The sequence below is a fragment of the Filicampus tigris genome, chromosome 7 (genome assembly GCF_054856515.1).
Source record: "Filicampus tigris isolate MCC_2025a chromosome 7, RoL_Ftig_1.0, whole genome shotgun sequence".
Classification (NCBI taxonomy): Eukaryota; Metazoa; Chordata; class Actinopteri; order Syngnathiformes; family Syngnathidae; genus Filicampus; species Filicampus tigris.
In genome coordinates, this window is record NC_141223.1 from 27770001 (window position 1) to 27796740 (window position 26740).

Consider the following 26740-nt stretch of genomic DNA (forward strand, 5'->3'; position numbering starts at 1 on the left):
ATTTCCTTATTTGATCACATTAAAACTATCTGCAGTGGGTCTACTGCAACATAAGTTTCTTCTACAACTACTGAATAGCATTATGCTGCACAAAGTGATGTATGCTGATAATACCATGTATGTATCATTTATTTAAATATAAAACAATTGATAACTGAATGAATGTACAACTATCAAATGAATGAAAACAGTGGTATGCACACAACTTCAAATGTATCTTTTAATATAAAATTGAAAATTTGGGTTCCATTATAGTTAAATACTTAACGGTCCTTTAATAAGCCCCTATCACAGTTAAACCTAAAAGACAGTCAGCTGGCAAATACCACAATAACTTAGAGCATTAACTGCCTAATGTTGTAAGCGCACGAAGATAAGACCAAACAAGGAATGTCCATATCAAGATTAGTATACTTATTAAACCACACAGGCAGATTAGGTGTCTAATTCTACTGACCCTCTGAAATAAATCTGGGTTTATTTTCGAAGTAGCTCCAAAGCTATGACTCAAGCCAAGTTCTAACAGCTGCTCCAGTAGACAGATTGCTGAAGGCCAGATTATCCGATCAAGCATTGCTCATCAAGTTAAATACGCTTAAAGAAATCAATTTCATTACCTTTTGGTATGGTGGCAAAAAAAAGTAATTATTTGATTCCAGGAATACAAATCTTCATACAGGGAGATACTATTTGAATATTCTAAATTTGACTTTTTTTTTTTTTTTTTTACTTTAATGTAGACATTTTATTACATTTTTTTTCCTCCAAGGATGTACATTTAATGTAAAAGTTATCAAACTTACTTTCTTTGGCAGATCAATAACCCTACATGTTTTGAAGCTCATAATGCACCATGCAATCAGGACATAGTAATAATTTTATGAATTTTATGATCCATACTTAGTTTTGATTAATTGTAGTGGTACTCACGTGAACCATATTATTATTATTATTATTATTATTATCATGTATAATTGCATTCAAAATTATTCACCACTTATTACAAATTATACTTATTGTAAAGATTTTCAATGAAGAAACAAACTATTCATTACCAGAGATACCAAACTATAACAATTACTGTTCAATTGCACAATGTAATAAAAAATCTATGATCATAATTGTTAATAAGTAATGGCTTCAATATTTGTTATTGTAATGTAATTATTGCATCAACATTGTAATGGAGCATGCGGTTCCAGCGTGAATCAAATTATATTCCAGATTTCAGTGTGCCATCGTATAAAATATCAGTATCCTATGCATGAATTAGATTTGAACGATTCTGTTTTTAACTGTAGTAAAGAAAGCTAGTCCATTAAATCAGTTTAATTTAAACTCAGCACTGGCTTGCAAACAAAAATAACATTGTTTATAGATTGGATTAAACATCTTAATCCAGACAAAATTTTGCTTTCTAATTAGTGTAATGTACTTTATCTATAAATGTCTTCTTTTTGCATTGATTTTCCAATTTCCTGTTTCCACTATTGCTGGTGAAACTATGCCAATTTCTACATTATGGGACAACTAAAGGTTATCTTATCCTGTATCAGAGCATAAAAATGTTATATATTTTTAAGATTATAGGCCCGTCCGTCCTTTCAGCTGACCTATGTGGTGACATACAAATTAATTAATTAATTGATATTTAACATTATTAGGGCCTGATCAGTGACGGTTGCTATTGTCTTTGTAGAAATTATTATTAGGGCCCGAGCAAGCGACCGCCACAAGGTCGCTATTGGATTCTAGATTAGCGTAAAATGCAAGTACCCTATTGTTTTTGTTGAAATTATTATTATTATTAATATAATTAGGGCCCGAACAGCGAAATGACAGCGATTGACTTCAAATTTGGGTTGTGCCATCTCAACACGTGGGACAACAATAGGGAAAAATATTTTATGTTTTCGAAACACAATATGACGGGGGCTGAACATCAAACTTTGCGTTTCATAATTCCTGCTTCACGAAGGATTCTGGGTTGTACATTTCACGTACATCTTTGAAAATTTGCTGGTATATGTAACAGCCTAAGACCTACAAAAACATCTTTAGTAGCCATGTGCTAAACCTAACAGGACAACCATTTTAAATTTACTCTGGAATTGTCGCAACTTTTTTGGATTTTCATAGTGGTGATATTTTAACGAACTCCTGCTTTATCCGATCGTCTTCAAACTTTGTATGCTTCATCTAAAGATGTTTAAGATGAAAAGTTATTGAAATCTTTTTCCTTAGTTGTACGACGTTGTAGTGGCAATGTGCTGTATATCATGAAAACTGATGCTGTTTTGGAGGGACTAAACCTTGGCGAAACCTCCTGAAACTTTGCACACACATCAGACCTTCCAGGACAATAAATAATTGAGAGATTTTTTTGTGCTTTTTTCCTGAAAAAAGCTCGACAGCGGCACGTAATTGTTTACCAAGCGTTCCCGGTTCCACGTAGAGCTGTAAAAACTGGAAGGCATATGTAACAGACCAAGATTTTAAACAATTTTTTTAGTGTCATGTGCAAAATTAACAGGAAGTCCCACATTTTGACTTTATTTGAAATTTTGCGCCAAGTTTTGCCTTTTATAGAGGTGATATTTGAACGTACTCCTCCTACAGAATTCATCCAACTGTTTCCAAACTTCTTGTGGTTCATCTAAATATGTTTATGATGAAAATGTATTGAAATATTTTAATTTCATCGCACGCTGTTGCCACGGCAATGCAAGGATTATGAAGAAAATAATGCCGTTTTTGAGTGTCTAAACCTGTGCGAAAATTCGTGAAGATTTTACACACACATCAGACATGGAATAAAAATAAAAACTGTAGAGATTTCATGTGCTTGTTTAAAAAAAATGTCTCGATAGATCTCCCTACACATATTCAAGGAAGCATTCACGGTTCTACATTTTATCTAGGTCTTTGACAATTTGGAGATATCTGTAACAGCCCAAGACCGACAAAAAAGTATCCTATAGCCAAAGGATAAATCTTACAGTAAGTCCGCCATTTTTACTTAATTTTGGAACAGGCCGACATTTATGGCCTTTTTATAGAGGTCATATTTTAACAAACTCCTAGAGATTTTATCCGATTCTCTACAAACGTTATGTGGTTCGCCTAAACATGCTAAAGACTAAAGGTTATTGCAAGTTTTATATTACGTTGCACGCTGTTGCCGTGGTGATGAGCCATTTGCAAAGACAAATTACGCTGTTTTTGACGATCTAAACCTAGGCAAAAGCTCATGCACCTTTGGACATACATCAAACCAGGCATAAACACCGGCAATTTTTATGCTCATTGTCCTATGTGCAAGTACCCCGATTTGGAAGTACCACGACTTGCAAGTACCCCAATTTGGCCAAAATTGTTCGCCCAAAAAAACAACGCTCATTTTGAGGGACTGAACATGTACGAAATCTCATGCAACTTTGCACAGACATCAGGCCTGGCGAAATCATCAATATTTTTTCATTTTTTTGTGCAATTTGTAAAAAAATGGCTTGCTAGAACCCATAGAAAATTTGGTGGTACATGTAACCTTACATGGCCTACAAAAACGTCTCTTGGAGCCAAATGCTAAACAGGAAGTCCGCTATTTTGAATGAAGTGTAAAGTAAGAATTTGCTCTGAGAACAATACCGTATTTTCTGGACTATAAGCCGCGACTTTTTTCCTAGATTTTGAGCCATGCGACTTATAGTCCGTTGCGGCTATTCTGTGGAATTGTTCTTCCACCGCTCGGGGCGCTCCAACCGGAATGACAATACAATTCAATACAACACATTCCCCATTAACTGGATGTGACTGCAGGTGGAGGAGTTCAACAGGCGAGGGCGCCATAGACTAGGTTATTGCATTAGGTGCTGTAATGTAATGTAATGTTTTCCTAGAGGTGTCTGAAGTGCACATGAATGCGATTGGTTGATGTTACGTCTGTTCTGTTGTTTCGATGTGAAATGCTATTGTTGATTCAGCACGTCGTGTGTTAGATTGGCTGACTTTATTAACATAAAACAAGACAGGTGCGTATGTAGAATGTAGTAGAACAGCAGATGGTGGGAGTCTGGTGGACATTAGCTGACAAACTGGAGCGGCAGTCGGCAGTGAAATGAAGATAAGTACTGTTTATTTTCTCTTGGTTCTCTTCTGTTTTAATCAGCAATGTTGCTGCAGTGTTAAAAGGCACTGTTAGGAAAGAATGTGCTCAGGTACATTCATGTACATTTACAGTTCATAATTGTTCTGTAAATGCAGTTTATATAAAAGTTTTCAACATAGATAGGTGCGGTTTGTATAAAGGTGCAGCTTATTTAAGTTTTTTCCAAAATGTTCTAAAAAATGGAGTGGGTGCGGCTTATTTAAGTTTTTTCCAAAATGTTCTAAAAATGGAGACAGTGCGGCTTATAGCCCGGAAACTACGGTAGGTGCTGGAACTTGAGCCACATGATAATTTCTTCTAAAAAAAATGACATTTGATAATAGTCGAAGCCTGAAGAATCCTCCGTACATTTTTCATTGTAATGGTAGCGCCACCTACTGGCTCCTCGGAGGTTAACTAGGTCAACCTCATAATAGAAGAGTCTGTTGTCCTTCCTGAAGTTAAAATACGAAGTTTGTGATTTTTCATGAAAAGCTGTCAGCATGGCAAGGGCAGTTCATCAATATAACGCTGATTTTGATTTTCTAAATATACACGAAATCTCATGAAACTTTGCACACCTTTCAGGCCTGGTAAAGTTAGCAATATTTTATTATATTATTGTGTAATTTGTAAAATATATGGCTCGCTAGCGCCCCCTACAAAATCTTAAAATATCAGCCCCAGTTGTACGTTTCACCTAGATCTATGAAAATGTGGTTGTAACAGGTCAAAGCCTACCGAAAAGTCTCTTGGAGCCATATGCCAAACTTATCAGGAAGTCCGCCATTTTGAATTTACTTTAAATTTTGAAGTCACTTTGAATACAAAACTTCCTTGAACTCGACTCAAATAATATTTTCTAAAGTTTTCTCACATTTAACTAGAGTCCAAGCCTGAAGACATCTCCGAAATAATTTTTCATCATAGTGGTAGCACCATCCATTGGCTGAAGGAAGTACATGTTTGATTCTTTATGTCTTTCTCATGGCTGGTCAACCAGATAAACTTCATATTTGCACGTAACAGTGGTTAGGCCTTCTTGATGTTAAAATACGAATTTGGTGATTTTTCCCAAAAAGCTGTTGCCGAGGTAACGCCCAATTTGCTAAAAACAATGCCGATTTTGACAGCGTAAACATGCACGAAAACTGATGAAACTTTGCACATATATTAGGCCTGGTAAATTAATTAATATTAATTTTTTTAACTGCGTAATCTTTTAAAGATGGCTTGCTACCGCCCCCTAGAATGTTTGAAAAAAGCAGCCCTGGTTGTACGTTTCACCTAGCTCTACAAAAATGTGGTAGCATATGTAACAGACAGAGACCTAAAAAAAAAAGCCTCTTGGTTACCATATGCTAAACCGAAAAGGAAGTCCGCCATTTTGAATTTACTTCCATATTTTGACAAATTTTTGGTCTTTTACAGAACTCATATTTGATCAAAATTGCTTTCAATCTGATGTACTACATTTTCAAAATATTCCAATGCGCGACTATCCCAACATGCCAGTACCCCAACGTTGCCAGGGCTGCGGGGGCCCTTTATAGCTGCTTGCAGCTCTAGTGTTCTTCATTATTCATTTGTACGTGATAGTATGATGATAGTCCATTCAAATTGTATTAAACTTTGCAGCTCGTACCAGCATTGCTGACATGTTTATAATGATGGAGTAATTAAAATTGAAGGCATACTGTGGCCTTAAATTTTTTAGCTGTAAATGTTTAGTGCATTTTAAAATGAAACCAAAAACTATACACTATGCTGAGTTGCACTAATACTATGAAACTGCCAACAAATAGAAGAAAAAATGGAAACACAATTTACTTTTTTCTGGGCACCACCCTATTTTAATGTAGTAGAATTGAGTGAGGAAAACTAAAACTACAAAAAAAATCTACACTTGAATTGATTTATAATTTTGTTTTTATTTAACCTTAATCCAAAACGTTTTGTTTTACTTCTCTTGTATGCATAATTTGATCTACACATTCAAAATGCGGTATGCACCTGAAATGGAAAAAAAAAAAAACATTATTGGGAGGAACATAATTTTTTAGCACTATAAATTAATATATTGTAACAATCTAGGTATGTTATGTCTTTTATTGTTAGGTGTTGCCGTTAAGGGCTTGTGTTGTATAGGTCATGTTGTGTTACTTTGAGTGCTGAGATGTCCGAGTTTATAAACACAACACTGTGCGTAGTTGCGAGTGACTATGAGGTTGCGCATGTCCTCTTGCTGTTTGATGTCAACCGTTCGTATACAACAACTGTATTTTGGTTTTTAATCAACGGAAGTTTGCTGACTAATGCCTTCATAATTCACATTAGACACAACAATATGTTAGCATACCACAACAGGACATGCGTGCGGTGTTCCATCAGACGCACACGGTAGCCTAAATTAAATTGGGCAGCAGCCACTATATGCTTCCTCTTTAGATGTTCGTTTATCACTGCCGTGCCGGATAGGCTGCGCTGCTTGCAGAGTGTGTGTGGTGGACGCTGCGCACGTGAACTATAGTAACGATACCATGACATATTAGTATTGTATTCAGATATGGCGTGTAAGTACCGATACTCAAAGTATCGCTACTTTTGACAACACTACTTGTTACTGATATAAAATAAGCACCATATTTTCCAGACGATAAGGCGCACCTTTGTATAAGCCGCACCTATCTATGTTGAAAAATAGGGCCCGTGCATGGCACGTCATCGCTGACGTCGCTACCGGGGTAGCATGTTGGAAGCGCACTGGAGGCGACATGACTACTGTACGCAAGACCAACTCGCTGTGTTTCTCGCTCTATTTAGACGGCCAAAATATATAAACATGGTGAATAGTTGCTGTGTTAGAGGGTGCAGCAATGTCACCCATGATCGCAAAGAAAGAACATTTGACAACAGACTGAGTTTTCTGTTTGGCGGAAGACCGAGAGAACCCTCATTTTGCACATGTAAAAATTTATTAGGATGGCTTGGTTATCGGCTGTAAGATGAAAAACATTTCACCATAAACAACCTTCCATCTCGGGCAAGAGTATGCTCCGTACATTTTCATGGCGGTAAGTTAAAAATAAAGTTTAGAATCCTTTTGCTTTCTCTCTTCCTCACATACGCACTCAGTGAGTGAGGTAAAAGGTAAGAAGGAATGATTAACGATCACATACACTGTTAAAAAGGAAATAAGTACGTTCATTTGTGTAGCTTAAGTGGACTATTAGCAAGCAAAAACACAGGATGTACCTTAGTCCGAGTGACGGATCGTTATTGTTCGCCACCATCGTCTGCAGGTCCTGCACCTACCCATTTGTAAATTGCACGTGAGGCGAAAGATTTATAATGTTTAAATTGCTCTGAAGTGTAGGCACTCAAACTACACACAAGGCACTCGAAAATATCCGGGGCACACAAAGGAGGAAGTAGGTCCTGTTCATAGCTCCACTCAGTTTGGGCAATTCTGTTGGGATCGATATCATTTCTAATGTCTATTTTTGCAATATATCAGTCTCTGGCTCCACTGTCTAATTTATCCTTTAAATTCTATCCTAAGCCCCACGAATTTCTTGCATTTTAACATGTTTTTGAATCGACAAATACACAGCTTTTAACGTGCCGCTGCCACTCCAGTTTGTCAGTTAACTCCCGCATACCACCTAATTCATAACCTAGTGCATAGCACCCTCACCTGTTGAACTCCTCCAACTGCAGTCACATCTTGTTCATGGCAATTGTATTGTACTGTATTGTAATTCTGGTTAGACCGCCCCTAGGTGGAAGAAAAATTAACAGAATACCCGTACCGGACTATAAGCCACATGGTTCAAAACCTAGGAAAAAGGTCGTGGCTTATAGTCCAGAAAATACGGTAGTGTTCTTATATGTAGTATAGTATGTTATACTAGAGAATGCAATTTCTGGAGAATGCTGCCTCCAATGTGGAACTGTGAGTTGAATGAGCTGAATGTTGTGAATGTGCCACTGGGAATTTTTTTAATGCGTTTAAAGGTTGAATAATTTGAATTTTTGGGAAGTAGGAATTGTGGGTCATGTGGAATGTGAGTTGAATGAGCAGAATGATGTGAATTTGAAATTGAAATGGTTTAAATGTCAAGTGTTGAATATGCCTTTCAGAATGAATGGGAATTTTTTCAATTATTTTTTTAAGATTGAATAATTAGAATTTTGGGGAAGTAGGAATTGTGTGTGATGTGTAATGTGAGTTGAATGAGCTGAATGAAGTTGAATGACCTCCATGAAAATTTGTGGAATAAGCGGGAATCGATCCAGTGCAGCAGATGGGGAAGTGTTGAATGTCCCATTGGAAATGAATGGGGTTTATGGGGTGAAAAACTGAGAATTTTGGGAGAACCGTAAATGTTAGGGGTGGAAAAAAATGGACCCCCGGAAGCAATGAATTTTTGGAATCCATTAAAGTTGGAATGGCGAGAATCGGGTGAAAACTGTGGAAAAAGAAGCACGCCAAAAAAGTGTGAGGAATAAAATAGAATAAAAACAAAAATAAAAATAAAGGTGAATGGTGTAGAATAACGTGTGAAGGCCCACAATTATAATTCCTTTACTGCATAAATAATCAGGAAAATCTGACATGATTTTCATGGGTTATATTTACCACTCTTCAAAATAATTTTTTACAGTGTAGGCTGGGGACGACTGTCATGCACGAGCTGGAGGCTTATAAGAAATGCGTATTAACAAAGTACTGATGAATGTTAAATTTTTACTTTATTGTGTCTTGAAACAGTTTAGAATGACATGCAAAAAAAAAAAATTAAGATGCATTTGCATAAGTACTTATTTGTTGACATTTGGAATCTGTTGGAGAGAGGTGAGCTCTCTGTCTGGATCTTGACAGCCTGATGTTGTTTCTCACGTGCTGTCCTCCAACTTTTGTCCCTTCCCCGCCTGGTAATTCTATCTTGTCTGTGTCAACTGAAACCATGCTCTTTTCATCAAAGGTAGAATCTTTGGTGAGCTCAGATCCAAAAAGATTCTGCGGATTAAAGGCTTGACACTCTGCTCCAAAATTTATCAGGGATGCTGAATCGATCTCAGTTTCTTTACAGGCACTGTTTTCCCCTGCTTCCACTGTAAAAAGTTCAGGGGTAAAAAAGACAGACTCGTCATCTTCGTTTTCATCTTGATTGTCTTTAGGAGTCACTTCACTATCTGTGTTTGAATGGGTTGTTAGTGTTGTCGATTTTCCCATTTCAAATTCACTGGATCTAAGTGCAGCTGATGATTCAAGGAAAGAATTATCTATGTTCTTCTGCAGAAAGAGAATTTGTTGTTTCTCTACAAAGACAGAAAAATGAAAGGTTTTCAAATCCTGTCTTGTTTTTCAACGTCTTTTTTAAACAATTACCTGAGGTCAAATTGAGGTTCAGACTGTCAGCTGGCGGATGTAAAAATGGCACTGAAACTGGTGTCATCCTCTGCCATTCTACAAGGAAACCAAAGTTAGTATTTTCACCAATGACAATCACATTGATATATTTTTATACAACATACTAAATGAGAATAAGCGGTTTGGATAATGGATGGATGGATACTAAATGTGAAGACAGAAGTGGAAATTAAGTAAATACACAGCAGAATCTCATCCCAAAATGAAATTACCCTAGTTTGCACAGAAACAATACTGTCATGTCATTTTTTAAACAATGAATGAAATAAATATGGTCATACGCTCGATAAAACTCAAAACGCTCAAGGGGATTTAATTAAAAGCAACAGTCCAACATCTGTTCCAGTCCCACTCAGGAAAACAAAATACCTTACAGTAATGAGTAATGAACCAGTCAATTGATCTCATGGCACCCAACCCCCAACCACAGCTGACCCCAAACAACAAGCGCTCACTGAAGCACAGTGCAAACATGTCACTTTACATGTAATGATGAAAGACTTGTCCATGGATTATTTGGAAAACTTCTTGTAATGTCAACTATAAATCAACCTCAGAAAACAGATTTTCATTTATGTAGAACACACAATACAACTTTATGTAGCACAATTCACAGCAGCTGCAGCTGTAACAAAGAACTTTACATGTAAAAAAAAAAAAAGTAAACATGTAAAACACAAATGAATGATGGTAACACAAACAGTATATACAGCAGTCACCAGAAAGCAGAACAGTGTCAGTCTCATGTTAGGTCGAAAGCCAAAGAATAAAAATGTGTCTTCAAACAAGTTTTAGAAGTGAACAGAGAGGGGGCTCCAAAGAGAAGGACTGACAACAGAAAAGGGTTGATCCCCTCTGAGGCTCAGCTTAGTCTTCGGCATCTCCAGTAGCATCTGGTCCGCAGACCTGAGGCACCAGGCAGGTGCGTAGGGGTGAAGGAGTTCAGAAAGGCCATTTAAATATTTGAAAAAAGTACAAGTACAAGTATCTTAAAATGAACTCTAACATGTACTGGGAGCCAGTAAAGGGAGGCCAGAATCGGGGTTATTGCTCCCTCTTATGAGCTACAGTTGGGAGGCGAGCAGCAGCATTTTGGACCACCTGGAGACGCTTGAGGAAGGACTGACCGATTCCAAAATAAAGGGCATTACAGTAATCTAGCCGAGATGTAACAAAGGCATGGATTACTGTCTCTAAGTGCTGTTGAGAAAGGAAGGGCTTCACCTTAGCCAGCTGCCTAAGCTGCCTAAATACCCGACTGAAAAATCTCCTTTGTCCAGACATCTTTTACAGTCAGGTGAGTTAAGATATGGAATGAGCTATTCTTTAATGTGAAATCAATAAAAAATTATAAATGTGTTAAAGTTAAACTCACAAAATGGTTGATTGAACATCAGGCCTGTACTCATATATAGTGTGTGTGTTTGGAGGAGAGAGGGTGGGCGGTGTTGCGCGGTTGTGTCCCTCTGTTTTAAAAACGGTTTATTTTCTAATGTGAAAAGAGAATGTCTTAAAAGCTGTTTTTTCTGATCGTTTAAAAGCCCTTCTAGGGACGGGCATTCAAAATTAGCATTAGCTATGATACTGTAATGCTGTGCATTGGAGATTTTCATTGATGCTTTTTCATTCATCTATGTCAGGACTACTCAACTGGCGGCTTGGGAGCCATATGAGTCCCACCAAGCATGTTTGTCCAGCCCGCGGAAGATTGTCAAAAAGAAAAACACAGACATTCTTATATTACACACCGCCTGGGAAGGTAGGAGGCGCTGTAATAATACCGTGGAGTTGGTGGTGCACCACGGAAACGATTTTAGACCTTGCACTCTTGCACTTTTTCCCTTGGTGTTGACCTAACCTACGTAGTGCGTTTTTACTTTTTTGAGACTATTTTATCTTGTTTTTTATTTTTTGGAATATAGTAAACTGAGTATGGACTCACGGGATAGCGACGACAGACGACAGCGACAAAGAGAAAACGATGCTGGAAAAGGCAAATCTCTGACCTGCGGGAGGCTGTTCGCCGTCTATCAGATGAACTCCAGGAAAAGGTGTCGGTCATCACCTGTTTCATGACCTGTTTCCCCGAGCTCTCCACCATGGTCATGAAGAGGCGTGTTAGTGGGATCCTGATGGCGACAATGACGGCTGAGGCGGCAGGATCTTCGGACACGGTGAGGTGGGATCCGATTGCCTGCCCGGGGTCATCCTGCTTGATGCCGCTTCACGGTCCAAGCTGGGTCGAAGTGGTGTCCCGTGGCAACAATGGCCGGGAGACACCCCACCGCCCACAGCTGGTCCTGGGGAATCGGTTTGCTGCCCTGGCGAACGAGTCCCCCGCTCCCATCACTGCACTCCGGCAGTCAGGCACACCTGCTGCTACGTCCGACGCTGGGGCTGTGGTCCCAGGGGCTCCCTCGGATTCCTCGCCGCCCACGGTGATGATCTCGGTCGGAAACCCCATGACAGGCGGGTCCGCCTGTGGTCCGGCTGACCGCTCGCACGTCGGGCTACCGCGGGATGCAGTGTCCCGGTACACGAGTGACCGGCATCGCCGACATCATCGGCGACACTCACCGGTGTCGTCCTCGGCCGCCGCTCGGCCTCAGCGGGAATCTTCCCACGGTGGTGAGTCTCCTGGCGTTCCCTCTTCACATCACCCACCAACCACCGTCATAATCGGCGACAGCACCATTAGACGCACTCACTATCCCGGCAGTATCACCGGCTGTTTTCCCGGAGCCAAAGTCATGGACATAGTTGACATCCTGCCCGGCGTTCTTCACTCTGTTCCACCATCCATAACCCGGCTCATTGTTCACGTCGGGACGAATTAAACAATACATCAGATCTGACAAAGACAGACTTCCATGCCCTCTTTGCCCTCCTAAGCACCTGTGGGTTGTCGGTTTGGGTGAGCGGCATTTTGCCAACGCTGTCGTGCGGAGTTGAGCGCTTCAGCCGCCTTTTCAGCCTTAACACATGGCTATTACTATGCACTTGTGCCCACCTTCATTTAGCTTTTATTGACAATTTTAACTTATTCTGAAATCGTCGGTCGTTTTATCAGCCGGACGGTGTGCATCCTAATTCTTTAGACTGCTCTATTTTAGCTGCTAACATCCACCATGCCGTCAATAACTCCACTCCCAGCTGACTCTCGATGACTACTAATCACCCAGCACCTGTTCCCGCTTCCTCACACCACAATAACAATTTTACTACAGCCACCGACAGACCAATCTCAGCTGCTCACACCACCACCCTACTCACCGGCTCACCCTGCAGGCCCTCATTAGCATCACCACCACCGGTCAGCTTCCCCATCCAAACTATCACTGGCAGACGCTTCCCTCCTCGCACACACAAAAAACGAGGTCTTAGTAATGGAAATCTTGTTTATTTTAACTATTCTATTCCGTGCCACCGTGAGCGCACATCCAGCACAAAAATTAACCTGGCCGTGCTGTACGTGCGCTCCCTTACAAACAAAACTTTTATCATTAATGACCTGATTTTAGACAACAATTTATAAGGTATTCTTTTATCTGACACATGGCTAGGTACAGATGCCCCAGTTGCTCTCACCGAGGCTTGCCCACCGAATTTTTACTTTTTATTTTCTACCAGGGATGGGAAAAGAGGGGGTGGGACTGCATCAATTTTTAATGATACTCTTTTCTCAAACGAGATCATTTTTAACAGCTATATATCATTCGAACATCATGCCTTTGTTTTTAGCAGCCCCCCTATACTCTGCGTTACCGTTTATAGACCTGCCCATCACTCCCCCTTTTTTGTTAGAGTTTTCAGAATTCGTATCCATTTTATATTCTACTTATAACAGAATTTCAATAACAGGCGATTTTAATGTACACGTCAATGATATCTCGGACCCGCTGTCCAGAGAATTTTTAAACCTTTTAAACAGCATGTCTCACAGCCGACTCACAACAGAGGACACACCCTAGATTTGGTCATTACCTATGGCCTGACCGCTGGTGTGTCCTCTGTTGTTGACCTGGCTGTGTCAGACCATTACTGTGTGTATTTTAACATCGCCGGTTTTAACCATCTGGCAGCCCCGATGAGAACAATGAGGACCTATCTTCTGAGGTGGCTGCAAATTTTATCGACATTTTAAAGTGCACTCCTGCCAACATTTTACCTGCACCCTGTGATCTTATTGTTGACAATTTTAACCAGAACCTGAAATGAGCCCTGGACTCAGTAGCTCCACTTTTAATAAAAACGACAAAAGCAAAGACTGTACCCCCGTGGAGAAATAATTCAATGACAATTTCAAAAAGAAAATGCAGGAGTGCAGAAAGAAGGTGGAGAAGGAGTAAAATTACAGTACACCACGAAATATTATGTGAACAACTAAAATGCTAGAATAAAACAAGAATTTCCTATTTCTCAAACCTCATTACAGTTAATAGAAACGACCCCAGATTCCTTTTCTCCACTTTTGAACTTTTAACTAGCTCTGATCTTAACAAGTCCCCACAGAGACCAACAGACGCTCTCTGTGAGGACTTTGCAGACCACTTCAGAAGTAAAATCAATAACATAAGATCCAGTTTTTTTAGCCAGTCACACCATACGTTTCAGTAAACCTGGACAATCACATTTACCTGAGGAAACACTGGAAAGTTTCGCCCTGGTTGACGCAAGGACACTTGGTCGAGTTTTCTCCCAGGTAAATCCAACAACCTAACCTGCCTTTTGGATCCAATTCCCACATTTCTTTAAGACATTTTATGGATTTTTTGAGGAACACATTTTAAACATAGTCAATTGCTCTCTCCAGACGGGTGTCTTCCCCGCCCGCCTTTAAAATGGTGGCGGTGAAGCCCCTTCTGAAGAAGAGGAACTCTGACCCCAGCGTTTTTAATAATTACATACCTGTATCCAACTTACCATTTTTAAGTAATATTTTAGAAAAACTGGCATTTCTCCAGTTAAATCACTTCTTAAACACAAATAATATTTTAGAGAAATATCAATCTGGTTTTAGGATGAACCACAGTACTGAGACTGCTCTTTTAAGGATTTTAAATGATATTAGGTATACTGCAGACATGAGAAAACTCACAGTCTTGGTGCTACTGGATCTAAGCGCTGCTTTTGATACAGTAGATCACCAAATTTTATTAAATAGACTTAAAAACCTAGTGGGCATCCCTGGTACTGTTTTTAACTGGTTTTATTCCTTCCTGCTATGCCTCTCTACCGACAGTAGAAAAAGAATAAGGAAGCGGCTTCAGAGCTCTTCTTCCTGCACGTGAGACTGAGGGGATTGTAGAACGTTTTCATGCTGAATGTTACCCCTCAAAGCAGGAGGAGAAAAGGGAGAAGCCTGAGTGAGTCGCAGTGGCACCTTGCTCCGCGCTTGGTCTGTAAACATGTCGCTATCGCTACTGTGGTGGTCCGGCCCCATTGATAATTGATAATGTTGCCCCCTGAATAATTTAGTTGAATAGCCCTGATCTATGTTGTGGTATCCATCCCTATTGGAATAAACATGAAATGAAATAAAATGAAAAGATGAAAGAAGCTGGCTATAACAACAACACTGATTTTCTGGTCGAATTTAAAATCACTATCTAATTTAAAACCCAAGTCGAAGACTGTTGACTGAGATAAGACATAAGGGGGCCCAGGTCAACAGAGTGGAATGTACAAGGGTGCTGACCTGGACTGAACACCATAACTTCTCTTTCCTTTTCGTTGAAATTTAAGAAATTCAGTGATGAGAGTGTTTTCCTCTAGATAGGACAAAAGTGGTCTTAATGGCACATCCTTTTTGCTCAGTGGGACATAGATCGGACTGTAATCCACATAGCAATGGAAGTAAATACCATGTTTTCATAGGATGGAACCTAGGGGCAGCTAGTACAATGTAAAAGCAAGGGTCCAGTCTGATACCCCATACTCCCACAACATCACCCGGCGTACACAGTCGAACGCCTTCTCCAGGTCCACAAAACACATGTAGACTGGTTGCACGAACTCCCACACAAGAACACTGCCGAGGGTGTACAGCTGTACACCGTTCCACAGCCGGGACGAAAACCACACTGCTCCTCCTGAACCTAAGATTCGACTTTCCGATGGTTCTCCTCTCCAGCAACCTTGAATAGACCTAACCAGGGAGGCTGAGGAGTGGGATCCCTCTGTAGTTACACTATTGAAGAACACATCCTCCGGTCACTCTTCTTACAAAGGGGGACCACCATCCCGGTTTGCTAATCCAGAGGCACTGCCTCCGATATCCATGGGGTCATGGTGCAACGCCAAGTGGGACACATATGAGCCCGGGCAACTTTGCTTTTAAAGTTGTGAAGTTGCTTAAGAATGTTCTATATATATTTTGTGCATTTCTCAGAAACATTCTTCATTATTCACTGTCTATACATCTTTTGCTGTATCAGTCTAAGGCCCTCCCACCTATGACGCGTACAGGTACTAGATAAAAGCCAGCCGCGGCTGGGAGGGGGGGGGGAAAGAGCAACAGTGGAGCCGAGAACACACGCACTCTGTGTTCCTCCCTTCTCTCTCCCCCCGCTGCAGTGGTATAAAATTGTACATTGTCTCTGCCTGAATTTCTTTTTACATCTGATGACCGGCCACACGAGGTCTACCCACATTTTGGACCTCACATTAATTGGTGCCGAAACCCGGGACCCACATCTGGACGGTCCGCCGACGCTGGATTGAGGACACCGAGAATCTGTCGACAGCGCTTCCCTTTGTTCGAGGCGGGTCTCCTCCTCCGGCTTCACGGCGGTTCGCCCGGACACTGGGTCCCACGAACCAGGCCGGCATCAGATAATCAGGTAGGGCATTCTACTACACGTTTTTGAATTGGAGAAAAAAAAAAAAAAGAAAAAAAAACAGCACAGTATCAGGTTGAATTACAAAGCAAGGAGGTGGGGGTTGGCGGCGCGCAACAGGGGGTTGGCCCTCGGAAAAGAAAAAGCCCAGCTGGCAATTTTATCATCCAGATAACCCAAGAAACCATAAAAAAGGAATTAGAGTTGGTTTATATTTAAGTGTAAAATAACGACTAACATTAGTTGGTGGTAATAACACTTAACAGGATCGGGTATCTGGGTAGTGGAAATTAAACGTTGGTGTCTACGTAACAGTGGCACAAAGAGAAAGACCAAACCCACCTACAAACCACCTACAAATCACCTACAAATCACCTACAAATTACCTACAAATTTCTAAAAGAGTATAAAATAATGACTGAGTGCTGTAAGGCGTGTTTAATCATAATTTTGTGAGTGATTATAAGTAAAATCAGAGCTCTGTTATATATAGATAAAATAAAGTGCACTCTGTCTGTGTCTGTGTGTGTGTGTGTCTGTGTGTGTGCGTGCGTGTGTGTGTGTGTGGGTGTGTAGGTGTGTGTGTGTGTGTGTGTGTGTGTGTGTTAGATCAAAGCTTTGTTCGACTGTTTAGGGCATTGCCCAATTGTTTGGTTTGCCGAATTAAAGATGGGGCAAACCCAGAGAAAAGCTTTGTTGGAAAATAGAGATGTGAAGTATGTTGTGGGTTGGGTGATAAAATTAGAATTTTCTCCCGTTTTGGCTGATGTTCCTAACAAAGAGGAAGTGAAAAGAAAGTTAGTGAAGAAAAGAAAGGAAAAAGCAAGTAAAGGAAAAGAGACAGCGGGAGTTGAAGCCCAACTCCGTGCCATTGATGCATGGATTGCTCAGGGAAAGAAAAGACAAGGAGAAGTAGAGCAGAAGAAGCTTAGAAAGGAAGTTTTGCGTATGAAGATTGTTGAAACAGAAGAAACAGGAGTCAGAGTCAGACAGAAGGCTTCAGGAAATCAGCAGGGGGCAGCTCCACACGTGACTGAGGACAAAGAGGATGCATATGAAGTCCCACCAGGAGAGACGGGCCAACAGAGCACAGGCCCCCCCACTGAGAGAGTCACAACTAGAGGGAAAAGTAAAGAGCCCCCTGGCAATAAATCAAAGAAGAACAAACAAGCCCCCCAGTCTGATGTAGTTGTATATCAAAGAGCTCCATATCCCCCATTGCCTGAGCTGGAGCCTATACCAACGTATCCCATGGTAGCCGTAGCTAACCCAGCATTTGGAACCATTGATGATACCACAGGCCAACCACATCAACCTACTATCTTAGTGTATAGGCCATGGACCGAAGAAGAGAAAAAAGCAGTGTGTGCTGGTATCCCCCTCATTGAAGAGAATGCTCAAAAGTGGGCTGATGCTATTATGGATGGCATAATGGAGGGGACAGCAAACTTCACCAAAAAACATTTCCCAAATTGGAAAACTGCTTCAGTCACCGATCTGATGGGTTGGATCATCCATGCTGAAACTCTGAAAAAGAAAAAGCAAGCACAGACATTCACTGTGTATACTCAACCTCAACTATCAGCTCCAGTGTACTATCAAGACAGACCAGTCAGGGGGAGAGGCAGAGGAAGAGGAAGAGGAAGATCTGCCTCCTACGACGACGCCTGCTACAATTGTGGAAAGAAAGGACATTTGGCCAGGGACTGCAGATCCAAACCAAAACAAAAGAGACCAAAACCTATTGAAGAAGAACTGTATGAAGACTGGCTAGGAGAACACTTGTTTGAGGAGGAACCTGAAAGTCAAAAAGAAGACAGCTACAGGTTGCCTCTAAACTGGAAAACCACCTTCACTCCGAGCAAACACTTAATAGAATGAGAGAAGAAGATTCTGGTCAGTAAAGAAGAACTGTCAGAAATCATCGGCCTCACAGAAGCTTGTAAATTGTTCAAAGACAAAGAAGTAACAATTTACACTGACAGCCAATATGCCCACTCGACTCTACACATTTTTGCAACAATGTGGGCCAGAAGAGGCATGAAAACATCAACAGGAAAACAAGTGCAGCACGCTGACCTTCTCACAGAACTGTTAGCAGCTGTACTACTGCCAAGACGACTTGCTGTGTGCAAATGTAAAGCACACACCAAAACCAAAGACACTGTTTCACAAGGAAATGCAAAAGCAGATGAAGCAGCAAAGAAAGCAGCATGTGGAACACAAAAGAAACTGCTCCATGTGAAGGACATTGATAATCAACAAGCTAACACAATACCAACTGAAGTATTAAAAGACATGCAAGAACATGCCCCAGACAAAGAAAAACGCTCCTGGACAAAGCTCCATGTCACCAAAAGCCAAGATGGACTCTACCATAGAGACAACAAACCAATTATCCCTAGAAATTTGTTTCAAGCAGTAGCTGTATTGACACATGGGAAAGCCCACGTGTCAACAGGGGGGATGATGGCTATGGCAGAGAGGGCATTCACAGTACCACTAGGACTACATACCTATTTTAAAATTTTTTGTAGGTCATGTATAGTGTGTTGTCGTCATAATGTCCAGGGAAATGTCAGACCAAAAAAAGGGAAGTGCCCTGTAGGGGGTTATCCGTTTGAAGTAGTTCACATGGACTTCATTGAGCTAAGTAAGAGTGGTCAGTATCAGTACTGTTTAGTATTAGTCGATTCTCTTACCAAATGGGTTGAAGTTGTTCCAGCCAAACATGCAAATGCACTCACAGTGGCAAAGGCCATCTGCAAACACATCATTCCAGACCATGGGATCCCTAAGGTCCTGTGGAGTGATAATGGGACGCATTTTGTTAATGATGTTGTAGATCACATGGCCAGTCACCTAGGTATTGTATTAAAACATCACTGTGCATATCACCCACAAAGTGCAGGTTTGGTAGAAAGAACTAATGCGACAGTAAAGCTGAGATTAAGAAAGACTATGGAAGAAACAGGCAAACCATGGCCAGATTGTTTAGCCTTAGTAAAGACATACATGAGAATCACACCCACTTCCACTGGCATCACACCATTTGAAGCAGTACACGGTAGACCATTCCACCTCCCACTCTGGGAGGGCCAGCCATGCTCAGACACAGTAGGAGAAGCAGACCCACTCACCAAGTGGCTCTGCAACCTGTTCAGAGAAAAAGAAATTGTGAGAACAAATGATCTGCCTGTTGTGTCTGATTCTTCTGTGCAGGAGACGCTGACCCCTGGTGACCTACTTCTGGTGAAAGTGGTGAAAAGGAAAACCTGGTCAAGCCCACGCTGGGACGGCCCCTTCATAGTCCTACTCACCACCCCTACTGCAATAAAGATCGCTGAGAGAGACACTTGGATTCACCAGAGCCATTGCAAAAAGGTCACCGAACTGAAATAGGGTTAATTGGACTCTTAGGGTCAGTTGAACTCTTGCGCCACACCTACAAACATGGCCTGGCTGTGGCTCTATGGAGCTGTCATCGTCCTTGGACTAGGAATGGTCCACCTCACAAACGCTGACACTACACCCAGCATTAAAAAACAGATCTGGGGCCCAGAGACGTCACGACGCCAATGCCCAACATGGCCCAGCACAGTAATGGAAGACCGGCCATACACAGCATGCATCCCACGAGCCAAAGGGGAAGCAACGCTGGATATCCCTTTGAATGGTTTGAGATCACTGTGTACAGAATGTGAAAAAATGGGAGGCAACAGATATGTGCTAGGGACACGTCACAGTACTTACGAGTGGTATGCAGGCACCCCACCTGACAAATGGACTTAAAATGGGTATCAGGAGGGGTGGGATTCGGTGTTTCACGTCACAGGACGAACAGTTAATTGGAGGCTAACATCCTTAGCCCAGGCTTACCGAAAGGAAGTGTTGAACTTCACAAATAACACCACACATTTGCAAATGAAAGTAAACACATCCACAGAAGGTTGTTTGCAAATGGCGTTAATGCCATGGTTTGGCACATATGCAACCATGCATCCATTCCAGTACTGTATATTGAATTCTGAAGCAGAACCTCAAAGTACTGGAGGTAACCCTGTGGCAGCTCTACCAATACACATCGTTCAAACACGAGATGATAATCAAACTCCATCCATTTTTAAGCATTGGGATGACCAGATAGAAGATGAAGGATATTCACATCCACTGGCATCCAACACATGGTGGCAGTATGCTAATCACACTGCCCATTCACAAGGGAAAGCAGGATGTTATGTTTGTTCCCTTTTACCTCATTCAGCCAACCAACTAGCATTGTATGCCACACCATTGTCCTACGAAGAAGCTAACACTGCATTGCGGGAGACACTCATACCATCTGTAAATCAGACACACAAACCACTGTTAGTTGTTACCAAAGCAACAGCTACGGGTTTTAAAGTCACACTTGACAAAGCACATCTCCACCATTGCAACAACATTGAAGACGACAAATATTGTTTCCCAATGTGTGTCAACGTCACCAGTTCAGGTGGAAAACCTATCACACCCATCGACATCAAACATTGTAATGTTACAGTTAATGCACAACCAGCACACCACACAGCTCTTGACGGAGTGTGGTGGATGTGTGGTTGGAAGGCATACACCAAGTTACCTGAAAATACAACCACAGTTTGCACACCAGTAACAGTCTCAGATCACACCTACATAGTCACAGCACACCCGTTACATCGCAGAACTAAGAGATATGTTGACTTTGAGCCATATGATGATTGGGGAGGCAGCAATGTCCCACAAGAGCACAGGTATTGGTCTACAGGAAGCAGGATCGGCATGGCAATGTTCCCAGGGTTCGGAGTAGGTTTGCTCACTTTACGTGTTGAAACCATTGATTACAGATTCCAGACCTTTGTAAATGCCACATTTGATGTCGTCACTAATCTTCACAACACCCTGTCAGCCACACGCCTTATGGCTCTCCAAACACGCATGGCTGTTGACCTAGCCTTAGCTCCTCAGGGTGGTGTTTGTGCCATGATAAGAGAACACTGTTGTACTTACATACCTGATCACAATGAAACCATTGTTGACGCACTCCACACTATGAAGAATTTGAAAGACACAATGGCAGCTGATCATGAGAAGCTACCTAATTGGCTTGATTGGTTGTACACAGGTACATGGTCTCAAGTTCTATTGAAAATCATTAGTCCCTTTTTGATCAGTATAATCATTTTTATTCTTCTTTGCATTATCTGTTCAACTTGCATTATCCCATTGTCCAAGAGAGCAGTCAGTAGGCTCCTTGTCGCCCAAATGTATCATTATAATTTGATAAACCTCAATGATGATGATGATATTAAGGATGATGATGATGCTGATGATGTTCTCATGTGATCACTGAGATTTTTCTTTAACTTCATGTTTTGTCTATCACCAGACCAAGAAGGTTCTCGCCCTCATGGGAGGGGGGAGGTGGGGAATTTCCTCTACAATATATACGCTACAAATAGGGGTAGGGGTTTTCGCCCCATCCTGGTGATGGACCGATTGTTGTGTTTTCATTATGATGTGTTTACCAGAAACCTTTGGATGGTATTCATTGATGTTCTTCGAAATTCACAACAGGGGGGAAATGTGAAGTTGCTTAAGAATGTTCTATATATATTTTGTGCATTTCTCAGAAACATTCTTCATTATTCACTGTCTATACATCTTTTGCTGTATCAGTCTAAGGCCCTCCCACCTATGACGCGTACAGGTACTAGATAAAAGCCAGCCGCGGCTGGGAGGGGGGGGGGGGAAGAGCAACAGTGGAGCCGAGAACACACGCACTCTGTGTTCCTCCCTTCTCTCTCCCCCCGCTGCAGTGGTATAAAATTGTACATTGTCTCTGCCTGAATTTCTTTTTACATCTGATGACCGGCCACACGAGGTCTACCCACATTTTGGACCTCACAAAGTTATTCTTTGTTGTCAATATACAGTATTTCTTTATTTCTTAGTTTTCTTTTGTGTTAATAAGGATACAATATTATCGAGCGTTGTACTAACAATTTTATAGACAAATGATAATATTTAAAGTCACGGAAGAAAGCTGTGTTGTAGGGTGAAATGTTTTCTTATTCCTAGAGGGGCCTGATAGAAAATAATTGAGAAGTACTGAGCTAACGAGAAATATGGTATTACTATACAGTTGCAAAGTGTAAAACATTGAATCAATGATTTGACTTTTTTTTTTCCCATTGACTGCTTTTTTCTCGGCAAAGCACTTGTATTTTTAATGTATGAAAAGTGCTATTTACAAGACACATGAGCGCAAGTGTGCATGCGTACTGAAAATAGTCATGTGTGTGCCAGATTCGATTGCCTCAGCACGCATTACGTTCCAAGCATATTGCAGCCACTCGAAAAGTCAAATCCAAATTAGCAGCCATAATGATTGATCCTTAAGAATAAAAGACTACTAAGGCATCTATGTACAGTATTACTTGAGAGGCTTTTATTTTGAAGTTGTCATTGTGGCTGTCATGATCCTGTTCTGTTTGGTGTTTTTTTCCAGCTGGAGTGGTGGGCGGTTCCCTCTAGCAGCACACCTGCAACGCATTGTAGCCATGTATAAAAGACTGCCATGTTGTTTGTTCCTTGTCGGATTATTCCTCTCCTTGCTCCTGACTATTGTCAGGTATTGAATTTTCTAGACGTTATCTCTTGTTCTCACTAAGTATTTTGTTCTCCTTGTTTCATTTCGTTAACGGTAAACTTTCAGAATCAAACCTATGTAAATATACGCAGTAACTATGTGTATATACACATGTATATACACACGAACATACATCTACATATAAAGTATGAAGAAACACTCATTTTACTGTACATAGTACAGAGGAAAAATACTCTAAATAAGTGACAGTGCTGCAGTGCTGCAGTAATATAAAGGAAGAACATTGGATAAAAATAAAAGTAGACTAACAGTAGTGGGGAATGTTGAGTATTGCACGATATAAGCTCAAGTGCAGGACTGCACAATTGCACTAATGTCCGCCAGTTTGTAGAGACTTCACAATGTTCTTGTTAAAGAGTCTGACAGTAGCAGGCAAGAAGGAGCGGCGGAATCTCTCCTTTGCACAGCGAGGGTGTAACAGTCTGTCACTGAAGGAGCTGTGGAGTGCTTTAGGGTGCCCTGGAGGCGGTGGGCCGGGTTGTCCAGCATTGATGACAGCTTGGCCATCATCCTCCTGCCCCCCACTGAGTCCACAGAGTCGAGGGAGCAGCCCAGGACAGAGCTGCCCCTCATGACCAGTTTTGTCCAGCCGCTTCTTGTCCCGGGCCGAGACGCCGCCTGCCCAGGTGACCGCTCCCTGGAAAATGACCGATGAAACCACAGTGTCATAAAAGGAGTGTTTCCTGAACCCCAAAAGACCTCAGTCTCCTGAGTAGGAAGAGTCTGCTCTGACTCTTCCTATAGAGAGCGTCTATGTTGTCGCTCCAGTCCAGTTTATTTTTCAGATGAACACCCAGGTACTTTTAAGTTGAGACTCTCTCAACATCTGTTCCCCGGATATTCACTGGTGCAGGTGCAGAGTGATGTCGCCTACAGAAATCCACCACCATTTCTTTGGATTTCCCCGCATTGGCGGTTCTGCTGGCACCAGTCCACAAAACCCTGAGTAAGTTCTCTGTACTCCCAATCATCTCCACCTGTGATGAGGCCGACAATCGCAGAGTCATCAGAGAACTACAGCAGGTGACAGGTAGGGGTGTTGTAGTTGAAGTCCGAAGTGTAGAGGGTGAACAGGAAGGGAGTCAAACAGTTCCCTGTGGTGCCCCCGTGCAAACACAAGGATGCTGCCAACAAGACGGCCAGCTGCGTCTCGTTGCGCCGGATGAGGCCGACAATCGCAGAGTCATCAGAGAACTACAGCAGGTGACAGGTAGGGGTGTTGTAGTTGAAGTCCGAAGTGTAGAGGGTGAACAGGAAGGGAGTCAAACAGTTCCCTGTGGTGCCCCCGTGCAAACACAAGGATGCTGCCAACAAGACGGCCAGCTGCGTCTCGTTGCGCCGCAGCTTCAATGGTCTGTCAAAATATGTCAATATGTGAAAGCGGTCTGTTTATGCAAAAAAGATTGGGCGCTGCTCTTAGAGAACTGTGCTAAATCAGCTGAAGCTACCATATAAAAAAACCCAAAGGGTTGACAAGAGCCACACCAACATACTAACTCATATCTAAATATGAACTCAAAGTCTTCTTTTTTAAAAAGCAATATATTGCATTTCCACTTGTGTGGCCCAGGTATATATTGCTATAAAAATTAAAATTAAAAACTCATGAAAAAAAATAAAAGCAGTCACATCAAAATGACGTATTACCCATATTAACATTAAATCACTGTTTAATTAACATTCGCGCAAAAACATGTCTACATTGTGCCTGCTGTTTTTCTACATTTCTAAAACTGCTGACATTATGAGCAAAAAAAAGAAAAAAAAAAAAAAAAAAGAAAAAAGAACACTCTTATCTTAGCTGTTCTTAGAACGCACAATTCATGACCAGGGCCAAGTCCTCTCTTCCCTCCTCTGTGCAAGAAATGACAATGTTGAGGACCATAGTTGGCACTGGCGCTATTCATTAAACATTTTATTAAAAAGGCTAGATCGGGGAAGTTATTGAATAGAGCGATAATTAGTGTTGTTCAGATGCCATTTTTTGGCCCCGATACCGATTCCAATACCCAGCTGTGCGGTATTGGCAGATGCTGTTCCGATACCAGACCTTTGGAAAAAACAAAAAAACAAAAAAAAAACATATATAAGAGCATTTTTTTCTTGTAATTCTAAAGAACTGCATACTCACTTGGATGTAAAACCATTGCTATCATGGCTTGGTCAGACTTAAAAACCTTTGTGAAACAGGAAAAAATAAGAAATAATATACACAAGGTATCTTTGAGAGGGATTGTGTCGGATTAATTACAAAAGCTATAGGACATTATTATAAAGGTTTGTTGTGAGTATTAGTGACCCTTCTGCTCCGAAATCTACTTTCAAAACCAAAAACAAGCAGTAGAAAAATCCAACAAGTTCAACTCCAAAATCCAAAATTGAGCAGGGTTTGTTGTTGCGGTCCATCCCCCTTGTTCATGCTCGCTGCCGCCGCCGCCGCCGCAAGCTCTTGGTGCTTGTTCACATGTTTCGTCCTCAAATGTTTTATCAGGTTTGATGTATTGAACCTGGCCACTTTAGTTCCACCTCTTGCAACTTTCGCACCGCTAATTTTGCACTTAGCTGTTGTACTCGCTGGAGTTTCTGTTGAAGTACAGTAGTTCCATATCGCCGCCGACATTATTTCTCCTGTACCTCACGTTTTTTTCTCTCAACATGAAAAAGCATTCCTGCCATTGGTTAAGAGTGTTTACAGAATTTAATATTAGTTTTTCCGAAATAAATCAAAATGTATATGCTATTTTTCATTGTAAAATGTAGACAGTTGATCATATTGACTTCAAAAGTCATCATTAATTAAAACAAACATACCCTTAAACAATTATTATCAAAAATTGTTGGTTGATAATTCAATACTTTTTATTTTTGTTAAAACATTTTTTTTCGGTAGTGACTACAACATTTCAGTAGCGACCATATTGTTGCTGCTGTTGCAGTAATAATTGTGTGAGGGTAGCATTGTAATCACTTAACTAGTTTTGCTACATTTTCACTTTTAACGTGTATTATAACTAATGAAACATTATTTTTTCCATTTTCTACTGCTTTGTCAGCACAAAGCAGGGTTGCAGGGGGATGGAGTTGATCTCAGCTGAGTTAGGGCAAAAGCAGGGTACACGCTGGACCGCTCACCTGTCCATCACAGGGCTCTTCATCATTGAAAAACTGTGGTTTCACCTTCCATTACAAAACATTTTTGTAACATACATTTCCCTGTATGTATGTTCCCTCTCTCTCTGTTTTTTGAGAGACATCCGGTGGTCTTATCTTTTCCTCCATGCTCTTCTGACTTTCATTTGCTCTCTGCTGGATAATTCATTGGTAGACTTCAGCTTTCCTTCTTCCTTCCATCACTTATTTCTTTCTCTTTTCCTTTATCAAATATTCTTTGGATTTCACTGGGTCATTCTAACCCTTCGCCTGGACTCTGTCTCTGCTAGGCTTTTGGGCATTTTGGTGTTTTTCCCTTCAAATTAAGTTAACATGTCATGTCATGTCATCTTCCATACCGCTTATCCTATACAGGGTCGCGAGGAGGTGCTGGAGCCTATCCCAGCCGTCAACAAGCGAAGGCAGACTACACCCCAAACTGGTCACCAGCCAGTCGCAGGGCACACACAGACACC

The 26740-nt window shown here is 41.2% G+C and overlaps 1 protein-coding gene across 23 annotated transcripts in view; it reads right to left on the minus strand.

The window, feature by feature from the left end:
- brip1 (BRCA1 interacting helicase 1) overlaps positions 1–26740 on the minus strand; it is a 302307-nt gene that overhangs the window by 125937 nt on the left and 149630 nt on the right. For 15 of the 23 annotated variants that reach the window (XM_086034839.1, XM_086034842.1, XM_086034837.1 and 12 more), the window contains exon 18: positions 9543–9620. The exons of 2 other annotated variants lie outside the window; for them this stretch is intronic. In XM_086034839.1, the coding sequence (XP_085890965.1) occupies positions 9543–9620 (78 nt within the window). Of the gene's footprint in view, positions 1–8883; positions 9473–9542; positions 9621–18709; positions 19580–22363; positions 23752–26740 lie in introns of those variants that run through there. 6 more of the 23 variants (XM_086034830.1, XM_086034829.1, XM_086034831.1 and 3 more) reach the window with 5 other exon arrangements.